Raw genomic sequence first — 22,406 nt, forward strand, 5'->3', positions numbered from 1 at the left:
AACTTTGGTCTTTATTCTCTGACTGAACATTAACCATCTGAAAGCTGCGTGGGCAGCCCCAATTCTTTCAAAAACATTCTGTTTGCAGGTACACCTTTTAGACAAGTTGCTTCCAAGATATGAAAAGCGATCAGCCTAATCCAGTGTTCCAGTGTTGTGTTTAAGATGGAGATATTGATCTCAGGAAGAATTAATCCTGGGCAGGTTGTGCAAGTATTCTATTTTTTTTTTTTAAATAACTGATGGTAAGACTAAAATAATTTTGTGCAGATTTAAAGCAGTTGAGTTACTGTTGTAACTCTGCAGATGTTAGAGCAGAGGATGCAGTGTCGTCAGCATTCTGTAGTTCTGTCATCCACGTAACCTGGATCCTGGGTATGACTTTATGAATGAAGTGTTGCCATACTGAAGAGATGCCCATCAAACTGAAACTTAATCCCTATGCCTTGGTTGTTTGCAGATGATTCATGTGCACAGAAGTCATGTACAGTGCAAAGACTGTTGGAACAAGCACACAGCCTTGTACTGAACCCTGAGTAATTGGGAATGAACCCAATGCAGAGGTACAGTACAGAACCTGCCCAAACATACCAAAATGAAGAACCTGAAACAATCCCACAGGACATCCAGAGTGTCTCAGTACTTCCCACATGGCAAATCTAGGTACTGAATCAAAGACTTTTCCTAGGTCATGAAAACTAAATATTGAGGTCTGTGTTGCTGTTTGCATTTTCCTGGAGTTGTGTAACACAGAAGATCATATCTGTTGTGCCTCTGGAGGTTTGGAAACTGCATTGAGGTTCAGGCAGAACCCTGTCTGAAATAATTTGGAGTCAATTTCCAGAAAAGATTTGTCTTTTGCGTTTCTATCAAGTTGCTGGAGGCATCCTCATGTCATTGTTTTTGTTCAGGAGTCAGTGTGTCAAGAATAAACTTTGTATGTACTTCTCTCTTCTTCAAAACATTCTGGAAAATGTGTTGAACACTTGATGTAGAGATACTTCTCCACTGTGATTTATGACACAACAGCATCAACACGCTACAGTCGTACGTCCACCTCTTAACACTGCCTGCTCACAACTAATTGGTTGAATGCATATCTTTTATTTACAGCTGTTAGCCCAAGCTGCTACCATAGTTACTGTGCTGCCATCGTCTGTACACCAGGAATAAAATCAAATAATAGAAAGTCCAGGTTGGAGTATCAACAACCTTATGAAAAGGCTGGATTGCTACTCACCGTAAAGATGACACATTGAGGTGCAGATAGCCACGATGAATAGACAGTTACACATCTGAGCTTTAGACCAAAACCTTCTTCAGAATGGAAAACACATACACACAAAACAACTCTCTCTAGCCGCTCTAGCCACAGTGCAAACATGTCACATCGAACAGAAACAGAAATCCAGAGTGGGGTGGGATAGCAGAGTACAAGTGGGTGGAAAGGTGTCAGTGCCGCCTGCTGGAGTGTATAGTGACTAGATGATGGCAGGACAAAGTTGCCACCAGGTGCAGCATCGGAAGGATGGGATGTGCAAGGCGGTGGAGGGGAGGGGGGGGTGGCAGGGATGGGGAACAGAAAAGAAGAGGAACAGAGAAGGAGAAAAGGTCGGTGTTGTATTGGCAGAGAGCGGTGCACAGTGAGGGTAAGGGGCATGAATCGGCATTAGATGATAGAGATGATAGGACAGGGGGGGGGGGGCAGAAACTAATGCAATGTTTTCCTCTTGTTTCAGTACTTATGTCATTTAGTCTCCTGTGTCAAATGCTATATTTTTAACTTACCTTTGTTAGATGAATTTTTGTTAGACAATGATTTATGCGACCCTGATCCACTTTTCAAATTATGACAGTCACAGGTAGATCGAACTTTGGATCAGCAGTGCACTGTGACGAGGCCAGGAGTCTCAGCAGTTGCAGCAGCATTGGCTGCCGAGCTATTGGTGTCAGTCTTGCAACATCCACTAAGGTAAGGCATCAGAACACTTCACAATTTACTCAGCTAGGTGGAACAATGATCAGAATATTGAACTCGCATTCTGGAGGACTGGGATTTGAATCCCTCGCCCTCCCTCCAGAATGTACCTTGGTTTCCTTAAATCACATTAAACAAATCACCAATTGGTATCTAATGACCTCAGTGTTGACTTACCATTAAATCATACTCATTTTATGCTTACTTGTGATTATTCATTTTGTCCTTACTTCTATTTAGTATAAGAGAAGATGAACATAAAGGTATATTATTTAAAGACTTTCAGCAGAGTGAAGCAATATATTTTGCCAGAAGAACTATTTTTGTATCTTATATATGTATTTGTATACACCCTTGGAAGGCTTGCTTATCATTTGTAAACACATTTAGTACGTACAGTGCAGTAAATTTTATATGGTGTAAAATTTACATGTATGTATTTGTATACACCCTTGGAAGGCTTGCTTATCATTTGTAAACACATTTAGTACGTACAGTGCAGTAAATTTTATATGGTGTAAAATTTACATGGTAAATAGTTTGTAGCTTATACATGCAGTTTAGCTATCAAAATGCAAACTTTTCCCACTCATTCTGATCTAACCTGTACCATAGGTGTTGTTGTATCCAACATGTACACATTCTGATGTAAATTATATATATGTTTTTGCAAGTATACAGGTATGATTCTGCGATTGTTTTTGTAGTTGGGGGAAGGGGGTTGGGGGAGGGGAAGTGTAGGATATATGACATTAAAATTTAGTTGAAACATTACTGACACAGTAGAGCTGTGTGCTAACCAAGACATGGATGCAGACTGAGATTGCCTTTTGCAGATATCACTACATATTATAAATTGAAGTCCTTCACCATATTTTTCATCTGCGTATAAATGCTAGTATCAAGAACTACTGTAAGCATTTTAGGCATTTTGATATGGTTCTCAATGATAAGACAGATTTGTCAGAGAGATTTGTGTATATAATTTATTAATAATTTCACACCATTTGGCTAAACTATGATAAATTCAAGCCCCAGATGTGTTGTCCTATTTGTATGTGAAGTCTGACCTCAAGAATTACTTTAGGGAGTTTGGTACAGTTCTCGCTAATAGATAGACCGATTCATGAAGAAGGTTTGTGTATATAATTTATAATTGCTATGCCAGACTAGTCATCTGGCCGAAAGTATTTACACTAGGTGCAAATTGAGACATGTATAGCACAGTGCAGGGCAACATGCATTTTTGTAACTTAATAGGTTCAAGTGAGACCACGCAATTTGGGATGTAACACAGTTGTGCCACAACTCACGCCTGTGCCAAGCCATGCGGCATTGTGGTAGTGGCACAGTTTCTTGGCTGCGTGCCATACTAGCACCGTGGGAGAGGTGAAGTGGGCAGTGGGAAAGCAGTCCTCCTATATGCTCCCTTCGATACCGCACATATGGGTGGTTGTGTTAGCTTTCAGAAAAATATTGACTTGTTACTGTACTTATTGCTATAGAGTAGTGTTTCATTTTTCCATTTAAGCTCTCGATCTTTATTCATTAGTACATTATGTTTTCCATTTATTTATATCTATTTAGTTTTGCTTTTTATTTTGTTATTGTTTTTATTTTGTCAAGAACAATCCACAGTTCAGTTACTCATAAACCTTTAGTCACTGAGATTATATCTTATGCCTCCATAGTGTCTTCAGATCGCAAGAAGGGACAGATGATTCATTGTGAGGTTAGTTAAATAGTAAGGAGTATTATAAAATTGTGTGATCAAGAAGCAAGGTGGGACATTTTAAATATTATACTCAGTGAAACTAGATTGTCTACATGCTGTATATTATGCTAGTGTAATACAAAAATTTGAAAAGTGGGAATTTCTACAAGTGTATACCCTTTGTGCTCCTGGTAAAAAGTGTCCAAGATCTGAGGTAGCATCCAAGAGCTGAAGTACGTATTAAGTTTCACTGTGATAACTTTGATACAGATGTAATAAGAGACATTGTACTGTGTGTATGCAGACATCACATTGTCACTGTAAGTTAGAAACAGTCAAGAAACCGCAGTGAATTAGAATGTTGTAATTGGTGCAAAGTGATGAGCAAAATCTTATTAGTGCTTGCATACATAGTATTAGAGTCAATAAACTAATTATACAACAGGCTGAACAAATGGATAACGTGCTCGGTATTATTCCAAAAGTATCAGTATCCTGGAAGAGTCTGGTGATTTGGTACTACATTTAATTTTCTGAAATGTATTGCTGACTAAGGCAGCTCTACATCCATGACAATGTTTTTCAAACGACGTGGACTCTTTTCCTGACAAGGCACACCTGGCTAGCTTCCACATTCCTTCCACATGCATTATCTCACCTGCTTACAGTGCACTAACCATCTTGTGGTGGATCAGGTATTTACTTTTCTCAATAATAACTCTTTTTATCATGAATGACATTGTCAGTTTGGCAAGCTGTAGGCCTCAAGGGCACACTCATCATTATTTTCATATTTGTCAGATGAAGAACAGGAAGAAAATCCTTTGGTAAGTTTCCATACCAGTCATTCACTGTTAAAAACATGATGTGTTATGGGAATTCTGCCAAAACTCCTACAGAACAGGTGATTTACTTTTCTGTGAATTGTTGATCTTTTCTCATTTTAGAAGCATCATTTATGAGTAACAGCTACATTTTTCTTGTTGACAGGTTTAATTGTGCTTCTTTTGCCAAAACACAGTATAGTTTGCAAAGGCGCATCTTGCAGTAGCTATTGCAACAGAATCCTGAAACAGTGCCTCATTAAATAAGCCAGGGATGTCAATAACCTACAGAAAACATCATTGTGTCAGTTTGCAGTAACATAAGGAAACAAAATTTACTGTTTATTTTCATACTAGGAAATTCTGTTTTCACTTGCTGTCAATGACTCATAAAAAATTACAGTAAGGAATTAAAAATAAAATAAAGTAAAAACTATAGCTTCAGCTATATCAATGTAGATAAGAAATTTCCATGCATTAACCATTTGGCAAAACACTCTCCACCTCGCATGCTATCTTTTGCCAAAATATTGTTTTGATATCTCGACTAGTGACTCGCATTCGGGAGGACGACGGTTCAATCCCGTCTCCGGCCATCCTGATTTAGGTTTTCCGTGATTTCCCTAAATCGTTTCAGGCAAATGCCGGGATGGTTCCTTTGAAAGGATTTCCTTCCCCATCCTTCCCTAACCCGAGTTTGCGCTCCGTCTCTAATGACCTCATTGTCGACGGGACGTTAAACACCACTAACCAACCTCGACTAGTGCAGGAGTTACGAGGGATGTTACAAATACTTCATTCTTGTGTGTGCACGATTGGAAGTGAATGGCGACATATGATACATTTTCTGAAGATTGGAGACAGATACAGTCTAAAGAAAAATTCAATATGTTAGTCTAAATTTCATTTGCAGCAACATATTGTGTAATATGCACCAAACACAAAATCTTAGTGAAAATCAATTTTTTTTACTGAATAGTTTCCATGAAATTGTTTGACAGAGATTGCAGGGTGCCTGCCTCATTTCTGTCAGAGCAATGCATCACCAACAGGTGCAGGCAAAGAATGCCTATGCATCTCAATATACGAAGGACCTGCACAACACGCAGAACTTGGGTGTCACACTGTTATGCCGTGTCACTTCACATGTGCCATACATGTCTCAGTTTGCGCGTAGCCTTAGTGCTACCCATGTGAAGCTGGAGCGTGTTACTATTATGAAATAAAATATCTGGTTGTATGTCCTAGTTCAGTACATAGTTTTAATACTCATGCTCTTCCACAGTGATTTTTATTTAGGATATCTTGGGAACATTTAGCAGGTGTTTAACAAATGTAATTTTTGCAACATGGGTGTTCCTCAATAGTTTGTACATTATTACAGTATGAAATAAAATTAAGATACTGGCCATTCTCTCTTTGATTCAAGCATGATTCCTGTTTCTGATGAAACTTAATTACTTATGTAAAATACGTTTTTTCTCAAAATTTACAGTACTATAAATAGTTCTATTCTGTGAATGTGTAAATTCTTTAATTTTGCAATAGCAGAGCACATTGATGAAAAAGTTTCCTATAGGGAAATGCTTGTTCATTTTGCATTTACAATGAAAGTGACGCTGCAGCTATGCTGTTCAGGTGGTGAATATCTTTTATTTGTCACAGCTTTATTTTAGTATAATATATTAGCTGCTAAAGAAATACAAAATATGTAAATTTTGTTCAGATTTAAGACCTGTTCCTCATTAAATATAGTACCAGACTATTTGTAACATATTGAAAAGAGAAGTAATACATTTCATATAATAGAAAATTTTCAACACAATCAGGATGTCGGTCTGAGCTTCAGTGCAGAAATTCAAAGTGTGTCAGCTTCACCACTTGCCCACCACATGAACTTGCCAACTTATTATAGTTATGTTGACTGAAGCCCACAACTTTTTGATTTATTTATACACTGTAGAGAGATAAGCTAAAAGCCAAAATAACTGTCAAGATTTCTTCACTGGAGACTGTATCTGTGAAATTTCATCAATTCAGTGCCTCACAATTATCTACCTCTGCTTGTAAAACTATTATTAGCCACAGTTGATATGGTTTTCCCCTGTTCTAATTGTAATTTACTTGTTGTTGATATAAACATTGCATCCATTGTGTCTATCAATTTTCTGATGCTGTTGCAGAATCAGGGTAAAAGTAACTGTCACCATGTAGGTATATGTCAGTATGTTAGTTTGTTAGGGAAGAGTAGAGTCGACTAGAGTTTTATTGGTCCTGGTAATCATATAGTACACAAATAGTACAGTCTGATGCAAGACAAGTCAATGTATAACAAAATATAATATTACATTTGATTAATGTCATTATTTCTACCTTAAATGATCACTGAGTTACAATACACGGAGCAAATATTGTACAAAAAAAAAATTACATGGTAAATCATTAAAGTTCTAGTAACATTTATATGATACATCACTAAGGCAAAGGCACAAATCGTTAGTGAACTTTCTGAAGGAACTCGTGGAGGCTGTAGAAGCAGTGATGAGTCAAATATGCCATAGCATTGACTTGAAATTTGCCAGGTCTTTTATTGATTTAATTTGTGGGGAAGTTTCTTATAAATAACTTTCCCATAATACAGGGTTCCTTTTTTATTCAGAGTGGTGTTGGTGGGCTCTAGATGAAAGTCTCCTTTTTGCTTGGTGTTATAGGAGTGGATATTTTCATTTTTCTGGAAGAGAGTGGGATTTTCCATTGAATATTTTTTCACAAATGCGGTTATCTCATACACATATATACATGGAAGTGGGAGGATTTCTAGCTTTTTAAAGAGTGGTCTACAGGTTTTGTTCCATTTTACACCTTCCATTACTCTTATAATTCTTTTTTGTAGCCTAAAGAGCTTTTGGCTAAGAGAAAAGTAACTCCAGAAAATAATTCCATGTTTCAGTTGTGAGTGTATATAGGCATAATACACAGTTTTCAGAGAATCTTTGTTGCAGCATTCCTCTAATATTCTCATTAAGTAGCATGTAGTGCTTAATTTCTTACGAACTTTTTCAATATGTGTCCCCCATTTAAGATTATCTTGGAGCCATATTCCTAAGAACTTAATGTTGTCTACATTCTAAAGGTCTTATATCTAAAAACAAATATGATGTAACTTACCAAACGAAAGCGTTGGTATGTTGATAGAGACACTAACAAACGCACAAAATTCAAGCTTTCGCAACCCATGGTTGCTTCATCAGGAGTTTTAAGGGAGAGGGTAAGGAGTCATTCCAATCCCGGGAGCAGAAAGACTTACCTTAGGGGGAAAAAGAGACAGGTACACACACACACACACACACACACACACACACACACACACACATCCATCTGCACATATACAGACACAAGCAGACATATGTAAAGGCAAAGAATTTGGGCAGAGATGTCAGTTGGGGCGGAAGTACAGAGGCAAAGACGTTGTTGAATGACAGGTGAGGTATGAGCGGCGGCAACTTGAAATTAGCGGAGGTTGAGGCCTGGTGGGTAACGGGAAGAGAGGATATATTGAAGGGCAAGTTCCCATCTCCAGAGTTCAGGTTGGTGTTGATGGGAAGTATCCTTCATGAAATCCTCCCCACTCCACCAAGAGTGTCTTTCCGCTGTCCACCTAACCTTCGTAACCTCTTGGTTCATCCCTATGAAATCCCAAAACCACCTTCCCTACCCTCTGGCTCCTACCATTGTAACCGCCCCCGGTGTAAAACCTGTCCCATGCACCGTCCCACCACCACCTATGCCAGTCCTGTAACCCGGAAGGTGTACACGATCAAAGGCAGAGCCACGTGTGAAAGCACCCACGTGATTTATCAACTGACCTGCCTATACTGTGAAGCTTTCTATGTGGGAATGACCAGCAACAAACTGTCCATTCGCATGAACGGACACAGGCAGACAGTGTTTGTTCGTAATGAGGATCACCCTGTGGCTAAACATGCCTTGGTGCACGGCCAGCACATCTTGGCACAGTGTTACACCGTCCGGGTTATCTGGATACTTCCCACTAACACCAACCTATCAGAACTCTGGAGATGGGAACTTGCCCTTCAATATATCCTCTCTTCCCGTTACCCACCAGGCCTCAACCTCCGCTAATTTCAAGTTGCCGCCGCTCATACCTCACCTGTCATTCAACAACGTCTTTGCCTCTGTACTTCCGCCCCAACTGACATCTCTGCCCAAACTCTTTGCCTTTACATATGTCTGCTTGTGTCTGTATATGTGCGGATGGATATGTGTGTGTGTGTGTGTGTGTGTGTGTGTGTGTGTGTACCTGTCCCTTTTTCCCCCTAAGGTAAGTCTTTCCGCTCCCGGGATTGGAATGACTCCTTACCCTCTCCCTTAAAACCCACATCCTTTCATCTTTCCCTCTCCTTCCCTCTTTCCTGATGAAGCAACTGTGGGTTGCGAAAGCTTGAATTTTGTTTGTTTGTTAGTGTCTCTATCAACATACCAACGCTTTCGTTTGGTAAGTTACATCATCTTTGTTTCCAGATATATTTTTCCCATGTTTCCCTCTATTATATTCTAAAGGTCTTTGTTAGATATCTGAATCTGAACAGTTTGCTTACCTTTTTTCACATTATAGAAATTTAATGCCACTGTCCTCTTGCATTTATTACCAATTTGTTGTGACTGAACCAGTTTTCGATATTGTTCAGTGTCTCTGTTATAGACTTCTGAAGCATTTCCATTTCTTTCCCACTCACTAGCACACTTGTATCGTCAGCAAACTGGATGACGTTCCCACAGAATTTGCTTAGGTCATTCACATATAACAGAAATAGAAGAGATCCCAGAACTAAACCTTGTGGCACTCCGTATTTAATGGTTTCATAGTTTGAATAGTGTTGAGTGAGTTTGATGAAATTTTGATGTTGCACTTCAACCACTTGTTTTCGACCACTGAGTTATGACTTTATCCAGGTGTTAGATGTTCGCTAATCCCCATGTTGTCAAGCTTAGGCAATAGTTTTATGTGATCTGCTATATCAAAAGCCTGAGGGAGAGCTAGACATATTCCAATGACATTTTCACCATTATCTATTCTCTGAAGTTCTTCACATAATAGTTCAAAAATTGCTGTATCAGTTGATCGGCCTTCCCTGGACCATGTTGTGCTGTGGATACTATTTTGTGCTCTTCCAGAAAATCTACTACTCTTCTTTGAAAAAAAATTTCTATGGTTTTTGAGAATACAGATAGTAGAGCAGTGGGCCTTTAGTTGGCCACTTCATCCTAGTTCGAATAGTGGTTTGAACTTATCTGTTTTTAGGCACGATGGAAAAATTCTGGTTTGAAAGGAATTATTATAAAGGTGAGCTAATGGTACACTAATGAGATCTCCACATTTTTTAATAAGGCTGCCTGGGATGCCATCTATTCCAGTGGAATGATTCACTTTTAAAGTTCAAATAACTGATAGGACTTCTTTCTGGGTTGTTGGAAAGAGAAACAGTGAAGTGGGATTTATGTTGGTATTCACAGATGATACTGGGCAGTTTGTATTGCAAGGTTTGATTTCAGTGATTAATTGCTCACTTATATTGGTAGAATAAGTATTGAACACATTTGCTATTTCTTTAGGATCATTAATTTCTTTGCCATGACAATTCAGTTTAATATTGGAATTTAGAGGAGAAATATTGTCAGTTTGCTGTTTCAATATACTCCACACAGCTTTCATTTTGTTATTGGCATTATTTATATAGCAGTCATTTGCCATTACTTTAGCTTCTTTGATCACTTTTTTAAGTATCATTTTACAATTCTTGAAATATGCAAGAAATTCATTGGATACTATGGAAGACTTGGCGATCTCATATAATCTTCGTTTTTCTGCACATGACTTTTTTATACCTCTTGTCAACCACCAATTTTTTCTGTTAAGCCTACTACATTTGATTTTCTGGTTTTTAGCTGTAAATGACATGCTAAAATCATACATCCATAAATATGTTGAACTTCTCATCTGTGTTTTCATATCCGTACATTTCAGTCCATGTTTCCTTCTTTAGTAAATTCTTAAAGTATTCAATGTTTTGAGGGCTGAAGGTTCTTCCTATTTTTATTGTTTCTGATTGTTTAATTAAGTTTAGCACCGAAGATATTTCAAGAATCGGATCATAGTGGTCACTGAAACCTGTGTTGAAGTTTCTAGCTGCATATTCATGGCTTTCCTTGTTTATTAGTATCATATCAATAGTGGTGCTGGATACACCTGTAACTCTGGTAGGGGAATTTATAATTGGGAGCAGGTTGTTGCACAAATAGCCATTAGATCATCTCTATCTTTTGAAACTTTGTTAAAGTCAATGTTAAAGTCTCCACATATTATAACTGTTTTGTTTAGGTCCCTTATACTGTCAAGACTACCTTCAAGTTGGTTAAAGGATATTTTTATGTTTGAGTTTGGACTTCTGTACAGGCAGATGATGATTGTTTTTATTTAGGTTAGTTCTACAACAAAGATTTCAAAATCGCCTTCTTTTCCTAAATTTCCGAGAGATTTTAGGCAGCAATAGCTGTTACTGTCTTTCACAAATATACATGTTCCTCCATGTGTAAATATTTTTCTTCAGAAACGAGATGTCATAACATAACCCTGTGTACTTGTGATTGCTAACATCTCATCAGTTAGACAATGTTCACTGAAACACATTACAGATACTTCTTTTAATTGATCTGACAGTAAAACTTCTTGCTCATTAATTTTGTTTCACAATGACTGCACATTTTGATGGACAATTATAAACTTGGGGTTTCTGCTTGGCATATCTGATTCATCACTTACTTTTATTTGTCTCTCCCTTCCTTTTATTTTAATCTGAAGAACACTTCCGGGATGAACTATGGAGGTGCTGTCTTCATCTGTGGCCAGTAAAAATCCTCACTTCTTGATGGTGGTTGTCTTGCTCTAGCAAGTTGTGTCCCCTCACTGAGGATGTATAAAGGAAGCTGATAGATTGTTCTATTCCTTAGAAGTCTTTCTTTAATTATTTCACTAACATGATCACAAACAAACCTTTTCCCTTCATAGTTCAAATGCATTCCATGCTTTGTGTGCAGATTTCAATGCAGCTTGTTTATATCAAGTACATTGCACCTAGTGTATTGAGAACAAACTTTCCTTATTTTAATGTTTGTTTTCCGAATTTCTTTGTTTACACACGAACTATAAATTAGATCGTGCTTATGAGGCAGTGTGGCAACTACTGTTTTTCTGCATTTGTTAGCTTGTAGAAAATTCTGCAGTGTTTTCATGCAAACCTCTGCTTCATTTTTTGCCCCATCGTTTGAACCCATTATACAGACATTAAAGTCATTTTCCATTTCTTCTGAGAGTTAGTGTCTACAACATTTTGACATCCCGCTCCTGGTTTCACTACACTAATCACTGTTGTTGTGATTTTTCTCATGGAGCATGCTGGATAGATTTCTGCCATGACTGTCTGTTAGTAATATTACATTATACTTCTTCCGTGATGGTCTGTGTTTGTTGTTTACATTTCTTGCAAAAACACTATTCATTTTCAGTTCACTAATTTTTGCAAGTTCACGATCATTTGGAGTCGTTATCACAGTCACTTGTTTGCAAAACATTTAATGTGCACTCCCAGAGAACACAGAGTGCATCCCAGAGTTCCCCAGAGGGCTACAACACTTAGCCCGTGTTTCACAAAAATCAAAGATAAAATAAGGATTGCGCAACTTCCTGTTGTGGTTGCGCAGTCACTTCCGTGTTAAGAGTCAGTTCTTAAGAGAGAGGCGGCTGGGCAACAACTGGAGCTACTGCAAGGACCTATTACTTTTGTTGGTTGCAAGATACAGTTTTCTTGTACTACAAATGAAGTTGTCAGTGGCAATGCATGGTTAACAATTGCTGTTTTGAGAGGTACTGACAAACCTCTTGAAGGATTGGAAGCCTACAACGAGAGGGACATTATTTCTTATCGCACTTTTGCTGTTGGAGTTATACCTAACAGGAATTATGGAACATGTGTTGTTACTACAGACAAGCCATTTTCGCTTTTTTATCGGAAAATGTGACAGTTTTAACAGAATTTGTTGATCTTTTTGCAGTTGGAAAACTATCTTTATATGACACTTTTATCCACTCAGACAATTTATTACTTTTGACTTGCATCACTTCACTTGGTGTTGGCTTCGATCGTAGATCCCGATTTTCTTTCTTGAGTGAATCAATATCACTTCTTAAAGCACTGAGTACAAATTGTAAGCTTACAATTCATTCTTTTAGCATTGTTATTTCAGTGTTACAATTCTTATAAACTCCTTTTTTAACCACATAACTATAACTATTTTTCAAGTTAGAATCACACACTTCTACTCTCACAGCCATCTTGTCTGTTAGACAGGAATACTTCCCCTATATGAGACGACTTGTGATATAATTCAACTAAGTGAATGTAACAATTTGTTCCAAAGTACAAAGGGCAACTAAAACAAGTTGGAAGATTAGTGTGTTCAGTAAAGTAGAAAAAGGCAGGTAGTAGTGTTGTATCCCAAAGAGGAATTCAAGACATTCAGATCTGTGCAGGGTCATGTAGAAAACTGTGGCTCAAATTCACAGCAATAGTTGACCAATCATTAGGTAAATATGTACCTAGCATAAGAGTTCAAGTTGGTGGGAGGGAACCTCCATAATATACAGTCCCTGTGAACAAACTGCAAGAGAAACTGTATTGCAGTGAAACACTGCATAGGGCTACAAAAAGAGTTATACCTAATGAACCACTTTTGGCTGTCATAAGGACAGTGCTTGAAGCCTTCAGTGACTATCATAAAATCATCTCTAATAAAATGAAAATAAATTGTAGTCGTGTGTAAAGAGTGTCAAGGGCACCAAAGGTAGTGTCATTTTTCATGGCTGGCACACAAACTGAAGCTGAGAGTAACAAAGCAAAATCAGAAGTTCTGAACTCCCTTTTCAAATGTTTCTTTACAAGGGAGGCTCCATGAGTATTGCCCTAATTTAATTCTGTCACCACTGTAAAGGTGAGAGATGTAGATAATGGTGTCAGTAGTGTTGACAAATATCAGAGACCCTACAGTTGTTCAAGACCACAGAACCCAATGGAATCCCTATCAGATTCTATATAGAATTTTCCATTGAGTTAGCCACTGTTTCTAACTGTAATATGTCTTACACCCATCACTTGAGATGCTATAAACAATAGTTGCAAGAAATCATAGGTCACATCAGTCTACAAGATGGGTAGCAGACGTGAACCAGAAAACTACCATCCATTATCTTTGACATCCATCTGTTGTAGAATTGTAGAACATATTCTGAGCTTAAACGTATGGAGGTTTTTCAAAAAGAATTATCTCCCTCATGCCAACCAGCAAGGACTCCAAAAACATCTGTCAGAATACACATGAGGGATGGTAAAATGTTCCTTGTGGGAGCATTCAGGGATGAGGTGGAGAGACAGTAGGGCAGCTAAGTGCTGTCGGGAGGTTAGACGGAGGGCCAGGAGGCCTCCTCCTTATCCCCACCACCCAGTTGCCTCTCCCATTGTGTGCTGCTCCTCACAGTCTGGCTTCAGCAGCCAGAGACAGTGATCATGCATATGTGTGTGTGTGTGTGTGTGTGTGTGTGTGTGTGTGTGTGTTGTCTATTTATAACGAAGGCGCTGTTGGCCGAAAGCTCACTTTCTGACTGTCATTTTGTTATGCCTCTCTGTGACTCAGCATCTCCACTATATGGTAAGTAGCAACTATCCTTTTTGTATTACCATTACATTCAGCCCTGGATTTTCCATTGTTTGAAATGCAAAACTGTTTGAAAAAATGCTAAAATGTATCATGTGGCCACAATATCAATGTGAGGCAACTGTAGTCAGTCAATTCATGCAAATACCTGTGTGAAACAGTTTGTGCAGATTTTAAATTATTTTATCACTTAGGCTTAGCCATAGATAAAGTAAGTAGCAGACTTCAAGTGCATTGATGGAATGCTGGGAAATTGCAGTCAGTATAAAGAGAAGATAAAACTCTTTTGTGATTTATCATAGAATCTTGGGCAATGCACTTACAAAACAGAACTATCAGAGGATACTACGTATTCAAAGAAGAGGCAGCAGAGAGAATCATGGTAAACATCAATTACCAGACACTCAAAGATGATGCCAGGCTTCCCACAAATGTCTACTTGTAAATGTCCAAGGACAATGATTAATTGAGGACTCTAGGAATATATTCTGTGTATTGACACCATAGGGATTCGAAAGACAAGATTATATTAATTACAGTGCACACTGTGGCAGTTAAGCTGCCATTCTTCCCACACACTATAAGTGATTGGAAGAGGATGAAACCCTAGTGCGTGTAACTGTGAGAAGTACTATCTCCCATGCACTTCACGGTGACCTGTAGTGTATGGCAGTACATGTAGATAATGAAAGGTACTTGCTATAATTGGAAAACTGAAATAGTATTGGTACTGTCATGTAAATACTTATAGTGAATATATTGTGGTTGGTTTCTATTGTGTGACACCAGTGTATCAACATTGAAAGAATCCAGGAGATCCATATCTGTTACGGATAACCCATTGTGACGTGAAAAACATCCACTCAGAGGAAGGACACAATAAATGTATTGTTTGCCTCATGATCTGCAACTGAATCTGCTTTGTTTTACAGAGGGCATGCCCCAGCAGAGGGTGTGTTGGACTCAAATAAGACACCGTCTTATGACAGTCAGTGTCCACTGGGCATTGTCCCTCATTCAATAAGAGGTTTCTTATCATCATATGAACAATTGATATGCGTCAGCCATGCATTCCAGAACTGCACAGCTTGTTCCAAAATGGTGAGCCTTTCTCTTTATTGTATTCTGTTCATACAGATATATGTGCACTTCCAATAAAAATTTGCATGAAAAAATATAACTTTGAAAAAGTTTATTTCTTGTAAAATGTGCATGTGATACACTGTCGCTACCGGTATGTAAATACTGTAAGCTTCTCATTAGAACAAAAACAGACATTTGCAGGTAGTGAGAAAACTTCTACTATGTGCTTCTAAATGTAATATGGTAAAATAGGCAGATACTCACAACGCCTGCCATGAATCTCTAGAATGAAAATTAATTCCATTGTTTATTTCTACAGACTATTTAGCAGAGGAAAATAGCTAGTATGTCATTAAATGTCATTTTTCATTAAGGAGTTGTTAGCCTACAACATTTATAAGTTTTTTATCCTGATGAGGTAGCAGTGTGTCATGAAGTGTAACAGTCAGTGCTCGCCCATGTAGTTGATGCACCAGTTGCACCCATTTTAAATCTACTTTTTCTGGCACCCTTTATAGCATATAAAGTTCATTAGGAAAATTTCGTACATCAAACACAACAGTGAAAACTAAACTTAGCAATTCATACAGGTAGGAATTAAAGAAGATTGCTTTGTGCAGTAAGAAAATCAGTGCCACAAATGTAATTTCTGACCTCAATATGCATATATAGAACATGGATCCAATTATCACAGAGTGACAGGAGCTACAAACACAAAATACTCATAGTGGATTTGCTATTGCCAAAATATAAATTCGGCACATACAAAGGAGGGGGGCTTCAGTGCTGCAAAGAGCATGATATCAGCATTACTGAGCAGTGGAAATGTGTAGTACTTCCACTGCAGGAGGCTTTTGGAAGGAAGCTGGATGCTTGTGAGTGAGATTAACATGAATTTATTTCAAACAATGGAGTGTATAGAAAGATCACATGGATACAGTACACAATCATTCACAGCAAGCTTAGGACAGCTCGAGTGAGAAAAGATATTTGTCCCTGTGGTAGGTCTACATAAACTCGTTTCCAAAGAGTTTTGCTTCTGTTATATTTTGCATCATTGATGATGAGGTCCCCCAGAGCTGCCCACAGACTGTCTGACTGCCTGTGTTTGCCTGCCTGCAGCAATTCGTTGATAGTGGTTTTGATCACTTTTAGCATTTCTGATGCCAACCAGTTTGCTTTATGGTAGACTGGTGGGCTAGCATGGTGTTGATTTTGTCCATTGTGTCACGTCTAATGCTTCTCTGTTTATACATTGCACACATTGCATTGAGAATATAGGTTCACACACACACACACACACACAGTGGATGCATGCATACTCGCAGAAAACTTCTACAGACCTGTATTTGTTGTGAGTCATGTGGGGTAGGATTCACCAACTGTCCGTATGTGCAGTCCGGCAACACTTGAATGGGTGCTGTTCCTGCTTTAAGTGCCTGTTTTGTGGCCTCCAAGTCACCTCACAAATGTGCCCAAGCTTCCAATGCAAAATTATCATTGGGTAGCCTGAGACTCTCCTTTTCTGTTCTTCATAACTCTTTGTCACCACTTATATTTGGACTCCAAAGCCCCATGGTTGTTAAGTAGTTGTTTGCAGATGCCACATGTAAGATTTGAAGGAGGTTGTACTGAAGTTTCCCCTCTGACACTTCATGTGACTATGCTGGCAGACTGCCAGGTACTGAGTCTCCACTGCTAGTTTGTGTGGGGGATCGATAGTGATATATCAGGGAGAAGTGAAATCAATGGACGAAATTCGTTCCCAAAATCAGTTCATGACAATAAACTGCTATGTAAATTTCTTATGCAAACCAAGGACAACAGTGTGTGTCATGGTTTCAAATAGCCTGATAAAAGTGGCGTTTTGCATGCAGTTAGATGTCATATGTTCCATTTGTGGCATTTCCCCAGGAATGCTGCTCACTTCAGAGCCAGTGTCTACAAGGAACTATTGATTTGTTGAGATATATAGCACATATACTGTAACACTACCACTTTTAGATGGGGCAGAATTAGTTTGGCCCACTTGCTTGAGCTATGTTGTGCATCATGATCCAGGGCATCTACTGCAGACTGCAGTTTGCCTTTAGGTAATTGCATGGCATGGAGCAGCTGCATGCCTGGTTGCTGAAACATGAGTGAAGCCAACACAGTCACAGCCATGCCCCTTCACTGCCATGAGGTATGTTATTGTTGGTCACAGGTGTGGAAGTTATGGCCAGCCAGTGATCACTGCTCTTGGAGTCGTCATTCGTGACATCAATCTTGTCAGTGTACATAATCTCTCAAGTTTCAGTGTCTCCTCATGGCTGCAGCCAGCATGTTGTGCCAGAACTTTGGTGGTGGTGTTTATTGTTACATCGCACTTGAGTATTGCTGTTGCTGTGGGATTCCGAAAAGTCTGTCAGCCAGAAAAAATTTGCTTTCCCTCATATCATATTTGTGTACAATTATCATTGACTGTATCTGAGGCAGTACTTTAATTAACCAGTGTGTGCTATGTAACATGGCAGTCAGGTTGATCAATTCATAAGATATCTACACAGCTGGGAGAGTGTCCTGCTGCCCAATCTTTCCTCATAAATTACTTTTCATAACTGTTATGTCTAGGGCCACAAACATGGAAGTATCATTGATGATTCCATAATTGTATAATATGAGTTTGATGTTCATGAACCATGCTGCCAGGTGCTTTGGTTGGAAAGTTGGTAGTTTAGGTTGAGAACCAGATTGTATATGTGCTCCACAGAAGTTTACTGGGGATGTGTTGGAATGTTCGGTCGGAGGTCAATGGTAGATGAGATCCCATGTACCGTGCATGACACAGATGGAAAACCAAGAGGCTTCTTCCGATGTGGCTCAACTGGCTGGGCCCCACAATCGATTATGAATGAATTCGTCTGGATCATTCCCGAAACAGATTGACCAGTAAAATAACATGAAGTCTTGTCACGCAGACATGAAATAGTTGCCCACATGCTGTCTTGTTGATGTGAAGCAAGATTTTCATCATCACCAAAAGCACAAAGGCGTTCAAAATGCATTGAAATTGTTTGTGCACATGTTGAGCATAGTTGCCGTCAATGGTAAGATACAGAAGAATCTCATTTTCATGTTTCACATCTGATCCAAGTGGAAGAGAATATCGTGTGAGTCACTCTTAGTGTGACCATTCCATACGAATTGTCTGAAAAGATATCAAAGCTAACACTCCATTTTAAAGTACACTTGTTATGTCAAGATAAAGGTTGCTGCTTGTTGTGGGGTCAAGACTGTCGAAATTGCAATGCAGGACGCTTGTGGAATGAAGCTGGTTGCTAGTGAGTGAGGTTAACACTTGTTTATTACTAGCAATGGAACAAACAGAAAGGTCATGTGCTTACAATACAATCATTCACAATGAACTAAGGATGGCTCAAGTGACAAAGATATCCCTCCCTTTGTGAGGGCTAAGTAACATCGCTGTCAGAGAGTTTTAGCTGGGTGATACTTCATGTCACCAGTGGTGTGGTCTCCATCACAGGTAGTGTGGTCTGACAAGTGTAATTTTACATTATTATCTACCACAGGATGTACTGTATTGTCCCAAAAAAAGCTGCCAACTTTACCCAAATTTCCCTCTCAAAAATTTAGGCTTCAGCTTGTATCCACTACTTTGTCTTTTTACATACACTTTCTGTAAAAGTGTTATGCTCATATGCAGCTGTACAATTAGTGCATTTAATGGAAACTGCTGGCAAGGCATTCTGCTACACAACAATGCAAACTTTTGCCAGTATTTTATTGGCTTTAACATTATGTAGGTCTATTGATATAGTTTTGTTAGTTTATAATTCAGTTTCAGGTGGATACTGGTAAGAAAAACAGATTTATGCCAATATGAATGACCATTTACAGTGCAAAGCATCATCAAGCCAAGGAATTTGATGTACTTATGATGCAAGCTTCAAACTACAGTTGTTCGTTATGCCAAAACCACAACCGACAGAGAAGCCAGAAGAAAGTATGTCCTGGACAAATATAATGTGCAATATTATGTTGCTTCAGAAAAAAAAAATGGAAGAAAGCAGTTTCCACAAGAAAATCATTCAGGGCACCAAAATGTGGCATATATCTGAAACTAGAAGCTAAGGTTCTTTCCTATGTGCAAAGTAAGAGGAAAGATGGGATGCCTATCTCTTGAGATATAATCTAACTGAAGGCCCTGGATATTGCAAGAGTCTTAAACAAGCCACAAGAAGACTTCTGTGTGAGTACTGGTTGGTGTCATTGGTTTATGCAGAAAAATGGCCTTGCTCTCCTGTGAAGTACTACTCTAGCACAGAGAATCCTGGCAGATTTCGTGGAGAAACCAGTTAACTTCCATTTGTATGTCATCCAGTTGCTGAAAGTGTGAATCATGCTCTGTTCATCAGAGTGGCAATGCTGATGAAGTACCATTATTTTTTGACATGCCAAACAGTATGACTGTAGACATGAAACAAGCATAAACTATCTCATTTAAGAGGAACTGCGAATGAAAAATAGAATAAGTGTGATATTAGCTACTACTTCCGATGGGAGGAAGTTACCTCTTTGTCATTCTGAAGATAAAAACAATGTCGAAAGAAATCTTTCCTAAGGACTTAATGATTCACTGCCGAGGAGAGGGTGGGATGCCAGTGCAACTGATTGTTGACTGGCTGTCTGCTGTTTGGAGTCACAGACCTGGCACACAGCTTGCTAAGAGAGAGATACTAGTTTTTGGATGCTTTTAAGGGACATCTAACTGCTGAAGTACAAAATAAACTTGCTGCATAAGAGACAGATCGTGTCATAATACCCAGAGGAATACCTTCAAAACTACAGGTTCTAGATCTGGTCAAGGACAAGTCATTCAAGGACAATCTATGAAAAATGTTTTCAGTTTGGCTCGTGGAAGAAGACCATCCCTTTCACCACCTGGTAAGAAGAAGAAGCCATCAGTCACGCTTCTGTGCCAGTGGATTCTTGCTTCTTGGTCCTCCATATTCTCAGGGTCTGTCATAAAGGGGTTCAAGAAATGCTGTATACTGAATGCATTGGATGTCAGCGAGTGCAAAATGCTGTGGGAAGAGAATAAGAAAATGATGGGAATGAGAGTGATGAAGCAAATACTGGCACTGGTTGTGATGTGAGTGAATAGAACAAAGTATGGTACCAGTATGTTAGGTGCCAATGTTCCGTGTCATATGTTAGAACAAATGTTTACAGCACATACTTCATGTAACTACAAGTAAATTTCTGGCAATTTTTCTTTTCTGTCAATGTGTGGCTCATTTTATAGAACAAGATTTTTTTTTTTTTAATTTCTTCTTCTTAATTCAAGGGTGTAGCTTACAAGCAGTGGCAACTTATTATCGGGCCAATATGGTAACTACATGTAGGAAACACAGGGAGAAGGATACAATTCAGCCGGTGTTCTGCCAACTTTGAAGCATGGTGGAGTTTCTGGAATGATTTGGGCACTAATAATATGTTTTTCGTCACAGCTGTTGTTTCCAGCATGGCATCACATCTGCAGCATGACAGTTGAAAATACCTTAAAGATGGTTAGATGATCAAGATGAAGCCTAATGTCTTCTCTGGCTCTATTATGTGAAAGAGATGTGGAACCTATTGACTGAGACTACATTGTTGTGGCACATTGGCATAACTGCTGCATAGTTTCCAAAGCAGTTTTTATTGTACACAGAGCAACTAAAAGTTTTTAATGTGTCTGGAGTCATACCTACTGCAGTGTTTCGCATAGACTTTGTATGAAGTATGGCAGAAGATCCATATGGCAAACAATATGGTCAAGATAACCTACATATGTTAGTTGGTGTGGGATATGAGGAAACTAGGAACCACAGATAGATCTGATGTCTTAATCATTTTCTAGCAGTATTTATAGCTCAAGAGAGGAGCTGGCAAGGCATGCTATATTGCCGAAAGACAATCAATAAGACAGCCCACCTCCTAGATGAATATGATGCCCACTAGTTACAGTCTTACAGTAATAGTTTGACTAGTTGTTCTGGCATTTCTCTTCAGGCATGCCAACACTCATTTATCATATAAAACTGGCAATTTGATTTATGGGAGAAGGGTACTCACTGCCAATCAGCAGCAGTACAGTTCGGATATTATTGGGGATATTAAAGTACTGTATTTGCTCTTAGTGAACTGACATTAATATGGCTGCACACTGTTTCCATCTACAACAGGATTCCCATAGCAACTCCCTGGTTTATTTGAACAGAGATATGTTTCGTTGTATCAAGTCATTTGGCCATAACATGCCATTGTATGATGAGTGTTCAAAAGAAAAGGTACTTATCCAGAAGCAATCACCAGACGGCTGAGCACAATTATTCCGCTGTTTCATAAGCTGAAGGATTCCCTGTTCCTAGAACTCCTGTGGCTGTGATAGGAGCCAGTCCTCCATTGTGTCCTTCAGTTAGCTGTCCGAGTTGAAGCGGTTCCTTTTGAGATATTTTTTCATGGACCAAAGCACATGGAAGTCATGAGGTTATATGTCCGGACTGTAGGGCGGATACTCAAGCTGCTCCCACTTGGAACTTGGCCATTAAAGTTTGTGTGAAGTTGGAGACATGTGGACACACATTATCATGAAGAAGGATCACTCCCACTGTGGGCAGCCCACACCATTTGCTCTTGACAAACTTGTGTAGGCTACGGAGGATTTGACAGTGCATGCCACATTAATGGTTTTTCTGTGTTCAAGGAATTCTGTGAGTATCTGACCTGGGATGCTGAAAAAGACAGTGGGCGTCACCTTGCCTGCTGTGGGCACAGCTTTGAATTTTTTAGGGGGAGGTGGTGACACATTTCGCATTCCTAGATGTCACAGTACTTTATCCCAAAGCAGCATAATCAAATTTCAACTGGTTTTGTTGTTATACCATTTTGTACCTTTTCATTTGAACATTCCTTACAATTCACATTCACCTCTTTCTACAACAGTAAATAGAGCTATGCAATTTCTACAAAAGGT

The 22,406-nt window shown here is 38.9% G+C and overlaps 1 protein-coding gene across 1 annotated transcript in view; it reads left to right on the forward strand.

Annotated features, from left to right (window-relative positions):
- LOC126235764 (ubiquitin-like modifier-activating enzyme ATG7) overlaps nt 1-22,406 on the forward strand; it is a 110,282-nt gene that overhangs the window by 83,133 nt on the left and 4,743 nt on the right. Inside the window, exons 10-11 of the mRNA XM_049944563.1 lie at nt 1,857-1,972; nt 15,235-15,403. Coding sequence (XP_049800520.1) covers nt 1,857-1,972; nt 15,235-15,403 — 285 coding nt within the window. The remainder of the gene's footprint in view (nt 1-1,856; nt 1,973-15,234; nt 15,404-22,406) is intronic.

The sequence above is a fragment of the Schistocerca nitens genome, chromosome 2 (genome assembly GCF_023898315.1).
Source record: "Schistocerca nitens isolate TAMUIC-IGC-003100 chromosome 2, iqSchNite1.1, whole genome shotgun sequence".
Lineage (NCBI taxonomy): Eukaryota > Metazoa > Arthropoda > Insecta > Orthoptera > Acrididae > Schistocerca > Schistocerca nitens.